A 19,858-nucleotide genomic window follows, 5' to 3' on the forward strand; every position below is an offset into this window, starting at 1 on the left:
CCTCCATGAGTGCAAGGACCAAGCGTACATGGTTAACCATCATATCTAAAGTGCTCGGCAGGATTCATGGCACCTCGTCTATGCTCTATAAATGTTCTAAAGAACATGGTGCCTGGCATATAGTAGCTGCTTAATAAATATTTTTGAGTTAACCAATCAATGGAAAATAGATTTAAACAAGCTAGGAGCCTAAAAGAGTAACATGCCGGGGCTTACTATGTACGTTGTTATTAAACTGGTTCTTTTAAAACCTGCTTTTTAGTAAGTATACACAAATACACAAATATATTCTTCCATCTGTATTATCTATTTACTTATTTTCCGTTTTAAAATAATGTAAACAAATCCTGGAATCTGATATCCACACACTACATTCTAAGTAGGGCTATACCATATCAGCAAGACGTCTATAACATCTGTTTCCTGATTGTTTCTTTACTTTCTGCTCTTGCCTCCACCACACTAGGATTCTTCTGGGGTAAAGCTGATGAGATTTTATTTGTTTTGACCATGGATCTCTCACTGTACCTGTCACATAAATATCTGTGATTCCACCAAAGGACAAAATGTAGCAGAGGTATAATGGCAACTGCTGACCTCAGAATAGTCAGCTTTCCATTCAGTCACTATTTCCTAAGCTGGGGAAGATTTCCCCAAACTTGCCTTTTCACCTTGGCTCTTAAATGAGTTCATTCCAGCATCCTATGGATACTGTCTTCTTTCTTGGATCTCATTACTTGAGGTTTATGCCTCTCAGAAGTGATCATCCTTAATTACTCCAAATTATTTTGCTCTGTTTATTCAAAGGTATAGGATTATTCCTTTGAACATGCATGGAATTGGGCAGCATTTATATATAGAACTGATTTTAATGATCCGAGTCACTGGTTTCCTGTAATCCATGTTAAAATCCTTTGCATCATTACTATAGATCTTGCAGATGAGTGCTGGTACACATCCTTGGGAGGCCAAAGACTGGCCCCCAGCAGTGTGGCTACAGGGAGCCAAGGTGAGCTCTTCATGAATTTTAAAATCTGTTACTGGTGTTTTCAGGTCACAAAACGGTTGTCTCATATTTTCCATAGAGGAAACTGTGTCATTTCTTTGCTCTCTGGGGTCCATAGGAACATTCAGTTTCTTTGTCAGTGTGAATTTATTTTTGAGACTCATAGCCAGAGGCTGGGAATGGACATGCTCAGTTGCAGAGCTTCCAGAGTAAAGAGATGCTTCTTCCCATTCAACCTGGCAGGGATTCAGGACTGCTCTTCCTGATGCTTATTTGGAGTGAATACACCATTACTTCACCTCCCTTTCTTTGCTCTTATCACATACTTGGGCTGGCCTAGTTTCCCTCAGGTTGGTAATGAATATTTAATTATTTTTGCTTTCTGCCTCTGTTGCCCACAAGAGGTCTGTGAATGGGAGAGGTTTGTGTGATAGAACTAGAATACGTACTTGCAAAGGAAAGTGGTTCTTTAAAAGATCACTAACTCTTACTCCTTTACTTCCTGTATTCAAGGCTACAGGTCTTCTTTGGAACCACCTTGTTCTAGTCCTTGAAGCAAAGACAAATTGGAGAACCATGGAAGCAAATCTTAATTTAAATGTTAGCTAAGAAAATTAAGCTCCACTGAGCTTTTCTTTGACTGGGCCCCTTCTCCTACAGTGGCTGATGGGTCCCCCACAGAAGGCCCCTAAAGCTTCTTTCAGCTTTCTGGCCCCAACACTTGAGTCCGGGCTTGGGTCTCACTCAGCTCATCGAAGATGGTGATGAGGATGCCAGGGGGGCATGGATGACAGGCAGGGTAAGGTGGGTTAACTCAAGCCTGAGAAGCCTGAAATCTGTAATGGTATAGATCCTACTCTTTTCTCTATCATTTTTGGTGAATGTAATTGCTCTGTATGTATTTTGGTGAACATGGACCAGCCTTGGATACTCAAATATTGGTAACATAGTTAAATTTTATACTTCCTTCATATTCTGAAATTTGACTGTTTAATACTTACAACTCATAAAAAAGAAATTATAAGCTAAGTTTTTAAATTTGGTATAATAATCATCAATGATTTAGAAAAATAATGCAAAAAATACCTCACAAGAAATTGTGCCTTTTTAGAAAAGAGTATTATTGTCCTAAGTTATGGAACATTGTGAAAAACATACCTCTGTCGAAAGCCATCTTGACATCTTCAATTAGGTCACTAAATCCTGATACTCGGTATAGTCCTTCAGAATTAAGACCTGAAAAATAAAACTAGTTAGTTTCTTTGAATTATGCCTTTTCTTCAGATTTTAACTCCTCACATTTTAAGCTGGGAGGTAATGTGTCAGAAGAAATAAAATATACATGTTTAGAAATCTTTTCACACTCTTCTCCTAGAATAAAACGATTTCACACACAGTTCTTTAACTCTTACCTATTGTCACCTGAATATCATCTGGCTCATCATTTGGTCTAATTAAGTGAAATATGTTAAGTCTTAAGGGAAATAATTCATCACCCCAATTACATCATAAATTCTTTTACATAACAGAAGACTAAGATAAAATATAGGCCTGTTTTTCTCAAGTGGGAAAGAATAATTAGGATGCAGCTCTGTTTTTGGCTTTAGATAGTTTTAGTAGAGCATTTACACTTTTGCTTCTTGAACCAAAGAAAAATTTAAAAACTGAAAAATGAATTTGTCTTTACCTGTCAACTTTTGCAGACTGGAAGCATCATCTATAAATATATTTTTATATAAGCATATTGGCTACACTTAGTTAAATGTACCTTGAAATCAAGCTATTTAATTGTTAAATTAATTCATTTCAGTCTTTGAGATCATTTGACATATGAAACCATTCCCCTCCAAATTACAGAAGACAACCGTATTGTGCAATGAGGTAACCAAAAGGCATCAGGACTGGTACTGGTAGTGAACGGAGACCACTGCAACCCGCACTGCAAATGGCTCACCTCTAGACTCAATCTCCCTGATGCACATGTCTACCACCATTGGCCGCTTAGTGGTATGTGCTTTCACGAGCGTCGTAAGGTCACAGCTGTACACCTTTTTGACATGCTTCAAGTCTGGCTTACAGTCATTTGGGACCATCTTGGAACACTGCTTATGAACATTCAAACCACAATCTAAGAAAAGAATAAAGAAAGGAAACATTCAATATTATTTTCAGAGTTTTGAGCATTCTGGAGTGTTAATTTTAGCAAAAGGCACTCCAGCTTGAATTAGGTTTTAAAGTGGACTAGACTCCAGCAGTTCTTTCTTGGTGGAAAAACAATAATTCTCATCTTTTCTCTTGGAACAATTTGGTTATAAGCCAGGAGACCAGAATTCTAGCTCACACTTCATCATTTAATTACTGTATGATCTCAGGAGAATACAACAAAAAAATCAAAATTAATGTTTTTAATTCAATGTCTACAAAATATGTCAAATAGCCAATAAAAAACCCATTTCTTTAAAGTTACATAGAAAGTTTATTTAATGTGGGGTATAACTGCATTTTAAATATATTTGATATAAAGCGGAATTGGACCTCCAAAAGTAGGAATATCCAGGGCCCTCTTAAAATGGTGCTGCTCATGTTTATATCTATCTGTAATCCTTTCTATATATATGATAACTAATATATAATTCCTCTAGTAGCTGGAAATAGCTGTAACTATTATTTATTGCTATACTATTACCGGCTAACATTTATTGAGGGCTTACTAGTGCCAGGCACTATTCTAAGTGCTTTACATTTATTATTTCACTTAAACTCACAAAGCTCTATGAAACGGGTACTTTTTTCCCTCATATTATATCTGAGAAAACCAAACACACAAGTAATAAGTAATTTACCCAAGGCCATGCATTTAGTACACAGTGGAACAGAACTCAAGCCTATGGATGATTCTAGAGTCCACATTTTAAAAATGTTTACTGTTTAATTACAAAGGATATAGCTGAAGAGATGTACAGGATGAGGTATGGGGAAAGGGGTGTGGAGGTTCCAGCCCTCCCTGGGTGTATCACCCTCTAGGAACCGCCACATGTTCAGTTATCTGGAAACCCCTAGAGTCAGTCCCCAATTTTAACACCTAGACACATACTGCCTCTACTGAAGTTACTCATTTGCTTTGTAATTTTACTTGGTTATAACTTCTAAGATGCCAGAAATGAAACATTTTCTAGTTAATATTGTGTGAGACACTTTATTTTTCAACAAGAAAAGTATGAAGAAATTTTAGATGGGGTAGAGAGGAATACAAATATTTTGTTAAATTAGACTGCAGAGTAAACCATACCTAAATAATTCAACTAAAATAAATGTCATCTTTGTTTTTAAAAAAATAACCCATTTGTTTTTAAGTTCATAAAAACTTTATGTTGACCTCTTGTAAATCTAGTCCAAGTGGTGCATATATGATTTATAGCCAGGTCTTAGTGAAGCCAATTTGAAAATCATACAATGCCATTCAGTTTTGCTTGCTGTTTCTGGCAGAAAGACGATCCTAATATTCACCTCACAAAATTGTTATGAGAATTAATGAGCCAATGCATTCAGGTGCTTTGAATGTTGTAAAATGCTAGACAAATGCTGGTGATCATTATCATGACTTGTGGTAAAAGTTATTAGCTGTGATCTAGTTATATATAGTGGTAACAGTTAACAGAGACAAGGAAAATTAGCCAAAACTTACAAACAACATCGCTGTTGCATTAAATGTGTAGACACTGCCAACTTGAAATAAGAACTTAAGGCCTGTGGCAACTCTCGGGAAAGAATTCATATGAACTGAGCACCTCCATGTGCAAAGACAGGCTAGGTGTCAAGGGAAGCTAGGTCTCTGCATACATGTGGAAGATGGGATCACCAGTGCTAATAGTGCCAAAAGTTATCACCCCTAAGGAATGTCGGCTTGTGAATACAGAATGGCTTCCAGGACAAAGAGCTCAATCTACACTATCTGAACAAATGACCCAACACTATTCTGTATCATTAATGTCCAAATGACTTCAGAACCAAATCCCAAATTCTTCTTTATCTCTGTATTAGAGAATACATAAGAGATCTGACTCAATCATAAGGCAACCAACTGTCCACTTAAAAGATCTCCTGTCTCCTGAATATTTTAATGTTTTGGGTACCTTTTATATCTTAGAGTTCAGTCTAGAATTTATTAGCTGTGTGATTTTGAGTGAGTTGCTCAAATTTCCTGTACCTCAGTTGTGTAAAATGGGAACAATAATAGTGTTTATTAGTGTTCATGTGAGGCTTCAATGTTAATATATGTAAAATGCATACATGTAGTAAACTGTGTTCACCATGACTATGTTGTTGTTATTTAGAAAAATGAAATAACACTTTGAAAGGCCTTTTCTATGTCGTACCTCAAGGTTGTCAATCAGCTTAAGGTCAGAAGCTAAGTTGAACTCAAGGCTAAAAATTTCATATTTGTCAGATGTGGAGGCCAGGTCCCAAAAAGGAATTGGATAACTGGGGATACAGATGCTTCCATATCTACACTGTTCTTAATGTATTTCATTTAAATAAAAGGACCCGAAGTAAGTAATGCATCATTTCTCTCTTGACTGCTTTCACCATATTTGGGGAGTTTTCAGCTTTTTTTTTTTTCAAATATTTTTTCAGCCTCTCATTCTTTATCTTCTTTTGGGATTCCAACAACACAAATGCTAAAACCTTTGTTATGGTCCCACTGGTCTCTGAGGCTCAGTTCACTTTTTAAAATCTATTTTCTAAGCCAAGCATGGTGGCTCACACCTATAATCCCAGCACTTTGAAAAGCTAAAGTGGGAGAATTGCTTAAGGCCAGGAGTTTGAGACAAGCCTAGGCAACATAGTGAGACCCTGTCTCTACAAAAATTTTAAAAAATTGGTGGTTGTGGTGGTGTGCACCTGTAGTTCCAGCTACTCAGCAGGCTTGAGGAGGGAGGACTGCCTGAGCCCAGGTGGTCAAGGCTGCAGTGAGCTATGATCACACCACTGCACCCCAGCCTGAATGACATAGTGAGACCCTGTCTCTAAAAAAAAATAAATTAAAAAATACATATTTTCTCTTTGTTGTTTAACTTGGATAATTTCTACTTATCTTCACTTCGAGTTCATCTTCACTCTGTCATGTCTATTCTGCTATTGAGCCCATAATCCGGTGAGTTCCTTTTAGTTATTATATTTTTCAGTTCTAAAATTTCCATTTGGTTCTTCCTAATATCTATTTCTTTTCTGATATTTCCTTTTTTTTTTTTTCATTTGTTTCAAGAGTGTTCATAATTGCTTGTTGGGGCATTTTTATGATAGCTGCTTTTCTTGTCTGATAATTACAACATCTGTGTCATCTTGATGTTGCTGTTGGTGTCTGCCAATTGTCCTTTTTTATTTTTTTCCTGGTTATTTCCAGAGTAACTTTTGATGAGTAATTCTGAACGGTATCTTTGATATTTTGAGTATTATTTGACTCTGGTTCCTACTAAATCTTTAAAATTGTAACCTGTAGTCAATTTGTTTAGATTTAGAATGCTCTTTTGAAGACTGTGATACAAATGTCAACCTAGTTTACAAAGTTTTTTTTAAATGCTACTGCAGTGCTATTGTGCCTGCCCCACTTGTATATTACCCAAATGGCAGGACTCTGCTCCACATTCTCTGTGGCACTGGGTGGGAGGGAGAGGTATTGCAGGTAGGGTGGAAGTCAAAGCTGTGCCCACAAACTGGGTTGGGGAATAGTACTATTTTACATGTAGCTATAGGGTGGGCATAGATGATAGAGTTCTCACCAGTCTCAGCTGCCTCATTACGGCAGGTCAGGGATGAAGATACAGCTCTCCCCATAGACTTGGGCTGAGAGGTTGCTGCTTCTACTATAGGGTGGAGAAGAAAGTCAGGATCCCACTCACAAGCTCAGCAAAGGAGGGATACCAGTTTCTGCAAGGCAGGAATGGAAGGAAGCTAGAGTTCCACTCACAGGTTTGCAGCAGAGTGCACCACTGCTGTTGCAAGGTGGTGGTGGAAAACTGGCTTGTACCTACAGACTCTGCTGCTGCAGCATCCACTGAGAAGGTGTAGCAGAAGCGTCTCTGTTTACCTAGAGAATGGAAGGTATGACTGAAAGGTTTCTGTGCTGCTGGGCTGCCCTTTTCCCACTGCGTTAGCTAGAAAGAGCAGCCTTTTTTGGGGATTATTTTTAATCTCTGCCAGGTGGCATTTATGGTTCGTGGGCTTCTCTGGTGCCCAGGCTGGGATAATATTGGAGGTTAAAACAGACAAAATTAGCCACCAGGGAACTCGCTGCTAGGTTGTTGCTGGAATCCTGAGGTGCTTAGTCTGCCTTCCAACTTTTCAGAGTCTTCTGATAGTTGATGTATATGTTTTGTCCAGGGCTTTTTGTTATAATTATTGGGAGTAATAAAAGCATATTTATCCATCTTGTCCAGAACTGGAAGAACTCTTATAACAACGTTTTAGAAGCATGAAATTCAACAACCTTCATAGTCTAATAATAGTGTTGATATACCTCATACTTTAAGTGTAATACACACAGGTCACAGATTGAGTCAGAAAGGGCTCTTGGTAAAAAGCTATCCCAATATCTTCATTTCAAGCTGAAGACAATGAGGTTGAGAGAGGCTAAATGACTTGTTCAGGTTACTCAGCCAGAAAGTGCTAGAACTGACTTTGAAATCTTAGATTGCTGATTCCCAGCCTGTCCTCTTCCCACTGGGTCACACATACCACTTTTCCCCATGTATACCATACACTACATCACGTACTCAAAGTTATATTTTCCATTATTGAAGATGTATTTGCTATTTTCAACCTCTTATTCAAAAATGTACATTGTACCCATTATTCATTGTATAGACTTGAGTTTAAAAAACATTGCTATATTTTACCCAAATGAGTCCCCTTATAGATATCTATATATATAATTGATCTGGCGGGGTTTTTAAAATGCAGTGATAAAACTTGTTTTGTCATATTCTTTCCCTATGTATAAAAATCCAGTAGAAAGCAAAAAAGTAAAATTGTGATGCATGCACATAAAACATCTGAATGGCAGTAATGGTTTGGTATTGACTTTTTTCCTTTGAATGTTTGGAGTCATCCCCCAATTTTTTTTTTTTTTTTTTTTTTTAAACAGGGTCTCGCTCTGTCACCCAGGCTGGAGTCAATGGCGTGATCTTGGCTCACTGCAACCTCTGCCTCCCAGTTCAAGTAATTCTCATGCCTCAGCCTCCAAGTAGCTGGGACAGACACGCGCCGCTACGCCCAGCTAATTTTTTTTTCTTTTTTTTTTCTTTTTTGAGACGGAGTCTCGCTCTGTCGCCTAGGCTGGAGTGCAGTGGCGCGATCTCGGCTCACTGCAAGCTCCGCCTCCCAGGTTCATGCCATTCTTCTGCCTCAGTCTCCCGAGTTGCTGGGACTACAGGCGCCTGCCACCACGCCTGGCTAATTTTTTATATTTTTAGTAGAGACGGGGTTTCACCGTGTTAGCCAGGATGGTCTCGATCTCCTGACCTCGTGATCCGCCTGCCTCGGCCTCCCAAAGTGCTGGGATTACAGGCATGAGCCATCGCGCCCGGCCAATTTTTTGTATTTTTAGTAGAGATGGGGTTTCACCATATTGGCCAGGCTGGTATTGAACTCCTGACCTCAGATGGTCCACCTGTCTTGGCCTCCCAAAGTGCTGGGATTATAGGCGTGAGTTACCACATCCAGTATTCATCTCCCATTTTAAACATCAGCAGGTTCCTAAGCTTATTTGGGACTCAGTGAAGACTGGATAAAGTGATGAGTGAGCTCAGATTTAGGTAGTTAAGGAAGAGGGAAATGTTTTCTAAACTGATGTTCTCTCTTTTATTTAAATAAGATAAAACTATGGGAAAATATTAATGTTATGCTCAATTTTAAAAATGTATCTGAACGGCTAAATTTTTGGCAGGACTGGATATGAAGTCTTTGCCAAAGACAGGGCAAAGTCATTAAAATAAAGCTGATTTTTATACACTTACATTCACAGTGCAATTCACTAGCCCTGAGCTTGCTCTGAAAACTGCTGCTTCAGGGACTAACGGTATATCAATATTTCAGTTTGCCATTAAGGCTTTATTTGGTTTTCATACTTATTTATTAAAGTCATATAACTCTTATATAGTTCCATTTCTCTCAGGGAAGCTCTATACTACAAATAATAATAATAATAAAAGGTCCATAAATGATTTCATTTGTTGAATCTCTTGGTTTGGTAGGTTATTTTTATGTTACTATTAAACCACATTTCTCCCTTCTAATTTCTCAAGTTAATAAGCATAGAATAAACATATGAAAGGAGGAATAAAAAATTCAAGTCACATTTTATTCTATACTTTCTTAATAAAATATTTCTATTACTTAGACTACCAACTTTAAATTACTTTCAGGCTTTCTGGGGCTTGATTTTGCTAAAACACAGGTTTTATATATCTAGAAAGCACAGAAATCAATTTTTTGAAAGGAATAGCTGATATTGACATTCTATTGACAGGATTAAAGGATAACATTATGTTAATAAGATTTGAAATTATAATCATTATTCTCTCTGAATGTTCATATTTTAAATAATGGCAAATAAAAACTTGTTTTGAAACATATCTCGTTTTTTTTCCCCCAGGAAAGTGGAATAGCTTGAATTTTAATTATTTGAAGTAATTATTTTCATAAGCAAAATTAAGAAGACTGCTTTGTTCTTTGGAATATTGATGAAAATATTGTTTCCAACTAAAAGGGGCTCCATGAAACTTTTAAGCAAGTCTTACCAATTTCTCACTGGCTTACAAGGACAAACGTAACTCTTTAGGTATGATCAATCAAAACAGTAGTTAAAATAAAAAACATTACTTCCACTTATTTTCTGCAACCTAAAAGGGCTTGTATACCTGAAGTAATAAATACTTACAGTTTATTATTAGGAAAACTGCTGCCATTTCCCTTTGGAGGCAGCAATGATAATGATACACTGAAAACATGAAGTCACTTTCATAAATAACCAACATTAAACTGATATGTCTGATTTGAAATAATTATCCTTCTTAATTTCTTAGATTATTCTGGTAAGGCTAAGATGAAAACAATTCAGGAATGCTGCTAGAATAATGGTCTTTTTTTAAAGACGAATGTTTGACAGTCTCCATGATTACATAATAATAGATTACTTTAACCTATAAGCTTACCTTTCATAAAGAAAAATACTATTCAAGGGAACTATTCTAAATGAACAACGACCATCCTTTGAACTTGATTTTTTTTATTATTATTATTATACTTTAAGTTTTAGGGTACATGTGCACAATGTGCAGGTTAGTTACATATGTATACATGTGCCATGCTGGTGTGCTGCACCTATTAACTCGTCATTTAGCATTAGGTATATCTCCTAATGCTATCCCTCCCCCTTCCTCCCACCCCACAACAGTCCCCAGAGTGTGATGTTCCCCTTCCTGTGTCCATGTGTTCTCATTGTTCAATTCCCATCTATGAGTGAGAACATGCAGTGTTTGGTTTTTTGTCCTTGCGATAGTTTACTGAGAATGATGATTTCCAATTTCATCCATGTCCCTACAAAGGACATGAACTCATCATTTTTTATGGCTGCATAGTATTCCATGGTGTATATGTGCCACATTTTCTTAATCCAGTCTATTATTGTTGGACATTTGGGCTGGTTCCAACTCTTTGCTATTGTGAATAGTGCCGCAATAAACATACGTGTGCATGTGTCTTTATAGCAGCATGATTTATAATCCTTTGGGTATATACCCAGTAACAGGATGGCTGGGTCAAATGGTATTTCTAGTTCTAGATCCCTGAGGAATCGCCCCACCGACTTCCACAGTGGTTGAACTAGTTTACAGTCCCACCAACGGTGTAAAAGTGTTCCTATTTCTCCACATCCTCTCCAGCACCTGTTGTTTCCTGACTTTTTAATGATTGCCATTCTAACTGGTGTGAGATGGTATCTCATTGTGGTTTTGATTTGCATTTCTCTGATGGCCAGTGATGATGAGCATTTTTTCATGTGATTTTTAAAGGTTACCTACTTGGGTCATAAATATTCTAGCCGGAGGAGCACCATTCCCAATCTGCAGTTAGCTATGCCCTTGCAACATCACTTTCTTCACTTCAAAGGAGGCTAGAGGAAGGGTGACTTTGGTGGGTGAGACTTTGTAATGCCTGCAATGTCACCTTGCACTGCGTGGTTTGGAATAGCCCGTGTAATGTAATGATTAGCATTCTCAGGATCGTCCCTGCTGCTCCCTCAGTTGTCCTCATTGCTGTGGTGTGCTTAGCAGCAAGCCAGCACTTTCAGTCCTGAAGGGACAGCTTGCCTGGTATTAGCTGGAATTAGTCTGACTCCTACAGCAACTTTGCCAGCCTGGTGGTTGGAACATCACCCAATACCTTTACATGATGTTTAAAAAAGGGCTGTGGCGAGGGACACAAAATTGCTGCTTTTGGCATTTAAAGCAGCTTTAAACATTTAAACATTCCTGACAAGCTCTCTTTTTGCCTCGGTGGATTTTGAAAAAAGAAGGCAGAACAAAGCAAGCTGTCTCAGGAATCAAAGGCAGATAAATACATTTCTTTTCTGACAGCCTACCATTTTTCTTTGGAAAGAATACCTTTAGTGTTTAGTGCATTAGTTTACAATTGCTGCTATAACAAATTATTAATACCACAAACTCCTGGCTTGAAACATCAAGCATATATTATCTTAAATTCTGGAGGTCAGAAGTTCAAAATCACTTTCACTGGGCTAAAATCAGGTGTTAGCGGGTCTACATTTCTTCTGGAGGCTTAGGGGAGAATCCACTTCTTTCCTTGCCTTTTCCAGTTTCCAAAGACCACCTGCATTCCTTGGCTTCTGGCTCCTTCCTCTGTCTTCAAAGCCAGCAGCATAGCATCTTCTCTTCCCTTTGACCTCTGCTTCTGTCCTTATATCATCTTTGACTATCAACCTCTCGCCTCCCTTTTATAAGGGCCCTTATGATTGTGATTATACTAGGCCTCCCTTGACAATCTAGGGTACTTTCCCTGCTGTGGTTTGAAAGTGTCCCCTCAAAAATTCAGGTGTTGCTAATGTGAGAGTATTAACAGAAGGGACCTTTCAGAGATGATTAGCTTATGAGGGTGCCTCCCCTGTGAATGGGATTAGGCACTCTTATAAAGGGGCTTGACAGAGGGAGTTGGCCCCTCTTATACTCTTCTGCCAAATCATGAGGACACTGCATTGTAGGCACCTCCCCTCTGGAGGACATAGCTTTCCAGGCGCCATCTTGGAAGCAGAGTTGGACCCTTACCAGACACTGAACCTGCTGCCAGCTTGATCTTGGACTTCCTGGCCTCCAGAACTGTGAGAAATAAATTTCTGTTATTTACAAATTACCCAGTCTGTGGTATTTTGTCATAGCAACCCAAAACTCCCCATCTCAATATCCTTAATTTAAATGACATCTGCAACATTCTTCGTGCCATGAAAGGAACAAGGAATGTTGTTCTGGGAATTAGAAGCGGACATCTCTGGGGAGCTATTTTTCAGCTTATCACAGCTAGTGTGCACTCTCTCTTTAAATTCTCAATTCTTTGCATTTGGATTTAGATAGTCAAAGGCCAGATGAGCCTCAAAGCCACTTCACACCTAAGAATCTCACTGCCAATCCAAATATAATTAGTTGTCATAGAAAACAGAATGAATTCAAATTCCAACCCTCCGTGTTTTCAAAATGAGTTGACTTGTGCTTGTATTACACATTAATATGGTTCAAATCACACTGAATATAATGCTTTTAAGGACAAGATATAACATAAAATGAAAAATCTCCTCAAGGCTTTTCTTTCAATTCCCGACCTTTACTCACAATAAGAGGTAGAGGCTATTAATGTGGGTGGCTGTGGAGATGGGGATGAATTCTTTCTCCTTTCCCCCATATTATTGACATGATAAATGTTCCAAAACATTTCTTTCCAACATGATTGGGGTTGTAGCGTATTCCCAAAGATTATTCATAGGTGCTGTACCTATTCTCTATTAATAGCTAAGAATTCTTACGTAGATGGGCTTCACTTTTTCAAAATGGAAACGATATACACCGTTACTCATGAAAGAAAAGCTTTTAAGTTTGTGACAGTCATAAAACATTTAAAAAACTATTGCAGAGTATCAGCTGGACAAGACTGTCTCATAAAGGCAAACTGGGCTCATTGAGACCATTGTTCTCGAGCAGGCAATTTGTGCTTTGGAAAGAGTATTCCATCTGCCTTTGTGAAACTGCAATGCACACTGCCTCAATACCTCCACTTTATCAACACTTTCCATTCTACTGTTTCCCTCCAGTGCAAAGGCACAACCATGGCCTTCTTCATCCCAACTCTGGATAACCACCAGCCACAGCAAGGCTCTCCTCATTCACTCTGAGCTTCGACTCTGAGCTGAGGCGCTCCCTGACGAACACCTCTGCACAGCTCCAAGTCCACACGTGTAGGATTCTTATCCCACTTCCTGCGGCAGGAAGGACCTTGAATGGTGATATATGCCTGGAACCTTATTACATTTTAGTGATACTAAGGGAATAATAACTGAAAGAAGAGCGACTTGGAACATTTCCATGCGATACATACTATATCTTGCTATTCAAAGGAAATGCAATTTAGAAATAAGAATCAGACCCCAGAAATTTCTGCACATAATGGACAACAAAAATATTCCATTTAAAAATCATGCCACAAAAGAAATGATGTTTATAGTGATAAATCTGACAGTTACTATAGTTACCATTTTGAAATACTTTACTTAGTATATTTTTTAGTGTAAAGCTTCATGCTAAAAGACATGTAAGAATATATTTTTTAGTTTTACAAATTAAATGGCAGAAGGAAACTTTTATAACCAAATACTAGACATTTAAAATTTACATGATTATTTTTAAGCCTATGTCAGAATTTAGAGTAGTTTGGGCTGGGTGCGGTGGCTCACGCCTGTAATCCCAGCACTTTGGGAGGCTGAGGCGGGCGGATCACGAGGTCAGGAGATTGAGACCATCCTGGCTAACATGGTGAAACCCCGTCTCTACTAAAAATACAAAAAATTAGCTGGGCGTGGTGGCGGGCACCTGTAGTCCCAGCTACTCGGGAGGCTGAGGCAGGAGAATGGCGTGAACCTGGGAGGCGGAGCTTGCAGTGAGCCGAGATCGCGCTACTGCACTCCAGCCTGGGAGACAGAGCAAGACTCTGTCTCAGAAAAAAAAAAAAAAAGAATTTAAAGTAGTTTGGATAAATGGCCAGTATTCAGTATAGTTGCTCTATACAAATGGATTTCATGTGATATGCATAAGTACTTTATTTCACAAAGTATCTCAGATACATCCTTGTGTTGGCTATTTCTGTAAGTGTAAATCTTTTGGTTTCTAAATTTGTATCTAAATATTCATGGTCATATTTTACAAAAAGTATTTGATGTATTTGATTTCAAAACATCACACAGAAAATATTAGTGACTAAGTGGTTTTTCAGAATTTGGTAACCATCTTTGAAGATGAATTCACAGATTTTTAAAGCTTCAATTTGATTTCACAAAAATTTAGTAAGGACAATCCAGCTTAACAAGTTATCTTTAAAATTCAGTTTCCAAGGCAACAATCATAGGTCCCTGTACATTGCTTTAAAAAAATCATTTTTATAAATTTAGTTACTGCAACATCAAAGGCAAGTATTAAATATAACTGCCTTACTTTTATCTCCTTTTATCAGACTTTTTGAACAAGCTGACTTCTCTCTTTTCAGTGGACTAATGCCAGATCCCTAGTGTGCTGTCCATCAAGTGCCAGAAGGTTAAGAGCAGATAAAATATCAAATTTCCAAAGTGGCTGCCTGAGAATCTGGCCTACTGCATGTGCATAAGACCAAACCAGGATCCAGCCTACTGGATATGCATAACAACAAGTCTCCTTCTACCTCACCTCTTATAACTTCACAACTGACTCAATCCAGAGACAAGACAAGAGCTCTTACCTGCACATTTCACTCCCTGAGCAATGAGACCCCACATAAAGTTGGCACAGTATTCACACCAGTGTGGCCCTCTGAATGTATGCACCTGAAAAAAAAAAGAGGGGCAAAGTCAGGAAAGGGGAAACACACGGATGAGAAGACTGCTTCATGTCAAAGCACTAATATACAAGCCACATATTCTATATACATATATGAGAGAAAGAGAAATGGGGTCTCACTGTTGCCCAGGCTGGAGTGCAGTGGTGTATCACAGCTCACTGAGGCCTCCCTCAAGTGATCCTCCCACCTCAGCCTCCTGAGTAGCTGGGACTACAGGCACACACGACCACACCCAGATAATTTTTGTATTTTTTGTAGAGACGGGTTTTACCATGTTGCCCAGGCTAGTCTTGAACTTCTGAGCTCAAGCATCTGCCTGCCTTGGCCTCCCAAAGTGCTGGGATTACAGGTGTGAGCCACCGCACCCAGCCCATGGTTAGTAATGAAGCGCCAACATGGCTGCATTTAAAAGAACCTTGGTTGAGTGAAACTGACAAGCAGTTAACATTTTTTTCAGAGCTTGATTTCTTCTTTGTTTTAGGAATGATAAATCAGACCAATATTCTGTAACTTACTTTTGAAAACTATATAATGGAGTTTTCCAATGTCCCCTCAGGTGCAAGCACCCCAATCTATACAAATACTGGCATTTCTATGTACTATGCTATTTCTACAGTACTATGACATGAAAAGGCATGAGTGGCCATATAGAGTATGTCTTGGGTCCTGTCAGGAATTTTGCAGATAATTTACCTTCTGTGACTATGAGTAGGATCACAGACATTAAAGGAGATACTTATTGATGGGTCACATCAGAATCATCAAAAAGGCCCAATTTCTGTTTAAAACATTTGATATTTATTATGTTAGCAAGGAGAATAAACGTATTTTAGAAACTGCAGAAACTACAGTTTATCAGGAACCTTGTTTGAGTACAGTAATTATTCACTAACCATTCCAGCTCATAAAGGTTCTTTCTACTGTATTTGATTTCTTTTCCTTAAAAAGAAAGGAATCCCCAAAGAAGAAAGGATTCAAATGTTAAGATACCTATCCCTTTTACAAACAGGAAAGAGAAGGCATTCTAAGTTAACTCAGACGAAAAAATATTGGTAGAATATTTTGCAGAACCAATGAATCCAAACTCTGCACATTAAAAAATAATAAAAATTTCAATATTATCAGTAAATTACAATTGATTCCAACATATCTGCCAAAACCACTACCATACATAATAAAATTCACAGCTAAGATTGTCATTTTTACAATTGCTGTACTAACGTATTGACTAAGTCTTAGAAACCAAGTAAATGATTTTTAAGATATGAAACTTATTTCTTCAAATGAAAATACCATAAATGTAAGACATACCATTATGTGTTCCATTTAGAAAAACCATGCCAATTAAATCATGACAAGCCATTGGTTGTCAGACAAATCCCAAATTCAGAGACATTAAAATGGAAAATAAAATATGCATATAAGAATCAATGAAACAGAATATCAGAATTCAAAATACTACATTGGCCCAAATATCCATATAAAGCTGCAAGGGATAACCCTGGGTTCATTCAAAGCAGGTATGTGCTTGTAACTCTTTGTTGTTGCCAACTGAGTCTGAGTACAAAATTTTATGTTGATTTTGAAAAGGAGGCCATAATCCCTTCTATGTGTTTTATGGAGGAGGGTCAGGAATGCAGGCACAGCCGCCTCTGGATTGTTAACGATGTTCAGAGCCTGTAAACTCAAAGTATTTCCTGGAGTTGCTGAAGTAGAGCCCAAGATCAACATCCAGATACTCTGTAATGTCCCTGTGTTCTTCACAGTGAATAAAACTGGATAAAGCATGCAATCGTGCTTTATTCTTATGGGAATGAGTGAAGTAGGCAGTGCTGATTCAGAAAGAGAGTTATATAATCATGAAACAGCAACAGAATTGTGAAGCTACTTTTAGAGAAAGTCTTTGGGATGCAAACTCACTTATAGGTTGCCAAACCTCAGGATAATCAGTATCATTTACTTGGTAAGGTGACTAAAGATGCAATGAAAGTATGAAGGAAGTCTCAGGAATTATTTTGTGCCTATCAGTTATCTCATGGTAAAGCATCTGAAAGTTAAACAGGGAGAGCAAAAAGAGTAGAAGGTGTTTTGTTTGCTATTAAACAAATAGGCATTTGGGAAACAGCACTGGCTACTGAGCTGTTCTAATAGAACCAATCCTTTCCCCACCTTCCTGAAAGTAGCAGTGAATGTGGCATTTCAAAAAGCCTGGGATATTTCTTTATATTAGATATGCTGAAGAGAGGATTTTAACTGTCCGAGCAGACCCCATGTTCTCCAATTAAAGGGTTACACATGTATCTCAGAAAGCAATCTTTAGGATATTGTTATTTATTTACAGTTCATTCTTGGGCAGCTGTTTTAATGAAGGCATCCTGAGCCACTTGAGGCTGGGTTTTTTTTTTTTTGTTTTTTAAATCGTTTTCGTTTAGAAGGTAGCTTATGTAGCTCTCCATGAAAATGTTCTAGAAATAGGCCTTGCAGAACCAGCAGCTTACAAAACTGTATTTGTCTAACAGGGTTTAACTGGATTCCCTTTTGAATTTTTATATCTAAAACTCACTTGAATTTTTATATCTAAAATCCATATATCTCAAGTTTCCTTTGTTCTGTAACCTCTAGGACTCTATGACACTGGATTATATTTGTAAAAGGTTGATTACTGTAGCCTTTGAGTCTTTTATTCCCCTAAAGGTCATCAAAACAAATACTGATTTTCATTAATTAGTCATTTTTATTCATTCATAAACATTTATTAAATGATGATCTATACAAAAATAAAAAGGGGTTTCTCCTACTAAACACAGTGTGAAAATACTCTAATCAAAATATTTGCAAAGTGTGAGAGAAGCTGGGAAGAGACGCAACCCATGAGCTAAGTCCTGAGTTGAAAATCAAAGACACAAGGCATGAGAGAAACAACGTGGTGTTTAGAGAACTGCAAGGAAGTTCAGTCTGGGTGGAGTGGAAACGACTGGCCTGGCAGGAGATAGGAGAGGCAGACAGGGCCTTTTCAATGCCTACAAATTTGTATTCTGTCCAGTGAACAATGCAGAGCCACTGAGGATTGTTAAGGAGAGTGACACGGTCAAGGGGGCAAGGCTGAAGGAAGACAGACTAGGTAGGGTGGTGCTACGGCAGTCACCTAGACAACAGATGATGTGGATCTGAACTCGGGCAGTGGTGACTGAGAAAAAGGGACAAACTGGAGTTATTTAGGAGGCAGAATCAACAGCGCTTGGTAACTAATTGAAACAGAGGCAACGGAGAGGGAAAGAAACTGGTCTGTTAAGGGTTTAAGGTCTGGTGACTGGGGAAGAATGACATTAACAGAGGTACAAAAGTAGAGAAACTGGTTTGGAAGTGAGGTGGGGAGGACTGTGGAAGGGAAGGAGAAGGCTGACTCATAAGAAAGGAGGGTCACTGATGGAGCAAGGCTCTGGAGAAGTCAAATGTTGGAGACAGAATCCAGGGCAGAGCAATTAGCTCTGAATACAAGGAAAATCACTTTCCCCTTCCCTGAGTTGGGAGGGAAGAGGGTAAGAGGAGAGAGGCTGGCTGTGCAGGACTGGTGGTGGGGCCTAGGGTCAGAAAGCTACAGGAATTCATGCCTGGCAGTCTATAGTCTCTGAGCATCAGGAAGGAAGTTCAGTTATGGAGCAAATGAGGAGTTTTGGCAAAGTGGGGAATAGGAACTGGAGCTAAAACTGGCCAGGAATTCAGAGAAGGGCCACTGGACTTGAAAGCAAGTTTCCTTTTTGGGTGACACATTATAAAATCGTACTATACCAGCCAGTGTCAAGCACATTAAACAAAAAGTGATGAATATTTTCTTTTTACGTGCGTCGTTATGCTTTATCTAAATGTTTCACTTTATATGCAGTTTTACATTATCAGTGATGTTTACATCACATACTTTGCCAACTCAGAAAAAGGTATCTTTAAAAAATCAATTGCACAAATTATACAACTTAGAAAAGCTTTTCAGTTGTACTGCTCCATCTAGCACAATGCTAATAGGTGCTGTTTCCTATAGATAATTCTACAGGCACTGACATCTGCAGACAATTTTGTTTACTAGACATTGTTGTATTTTAATTACCTGTTTTAAAAATGATGAAATCTGAATACAACGAACATTCAAAATATAATTAAAAAGCCATAAGTTGCATCTTGAAGACTATTTGTGTATTGCAGGATGCTAAGGAAGAACTAGGTGGGATATGCGGGAAAGGAGGCCTGGAAGGGTTCACAAGGGGTGCAAGGGCTTGGGCCTGAAGCTCTAGATCACAACAGAGAGCGACTTTTGCCTAGAATTGCCACACCCCCTAGAAATCTGCAACCCATTCCTCTGGGTATGGTTCCTGATAAGACATAATTCAAAAGAACAATCAGCTTCACCCTATTACATTATTAGTGAAGTCAAAAATGTTCCCAAGAAAAGCAACCTTGTAAGTGGGCCACAGATATTTTTTCTAGGCCACCTCCAAAGCTTTTGGTCCATATCTCGACAAATGAAAGTGACAGGGTATAAGGCATGAATTACACTTTAATGAATAAAGGGCAAAACGAACTAGTTTTAAAGCCCTCTTGTGCAACTGGAAAAAAAAGACCATTTTATTACCATGACATTTGTGATTGCTTTTAACCTGTGAACAACTCCTTTCACGTTAACTTCTCTGTTAAAACAGAGATGAAAGACTGGAT

At 38.3% G+C, this 19,858-nt stretch overlaps 1 protein-coding gene across 12 annotated transcripts in view; it reads right to left on the reverse strand.

The window, feature by feature from the left end:
- CHN1 (chimerin 1) overlaps positions 1-19,858 on the reverse strand; it is a 206,801-nt gene that overhangs the window by 9,824 nt on the left and 177,119 nt on the right. For all 12 annotated transcript variants that reach the window (XM_003309320.6, XM_063791313.1, XM_054679957.2 and 9 more), the window contains 3 exons: positions 15,053-15,137; positions 2,961-3,134; positions 2,165-2,242 (listed from right to left, as the gene is read on the reverse strand). In XM_003309320.6, coding sequence (XP_003309368.3) covers positions 2,165-2,242; positions 2,961-3,134; positions 15,053-15,137 — 337 coding nt within the window. The remainder of the gene's footprint in view (positions 1-2,164; positions 2,243-2,960; positions 3,135-15,052; positions 15,138-19,858) is intronic.

This window comes from Pan troglodytes, chromosome 13, assembly GCF_028858775.2.
Source record: "Pan troglodytes isolate AG18354 chromosome 13, NHGRI_mPanTro3-v2.0_pri, whole genome shotgun sequence".
In the NCBI taxonomy this organism is placed as follows: Eukaryota; Metazoa; Chordata; class Mammalia; order Primates; family Hominidae; genus Pan; species Pan troglodytes.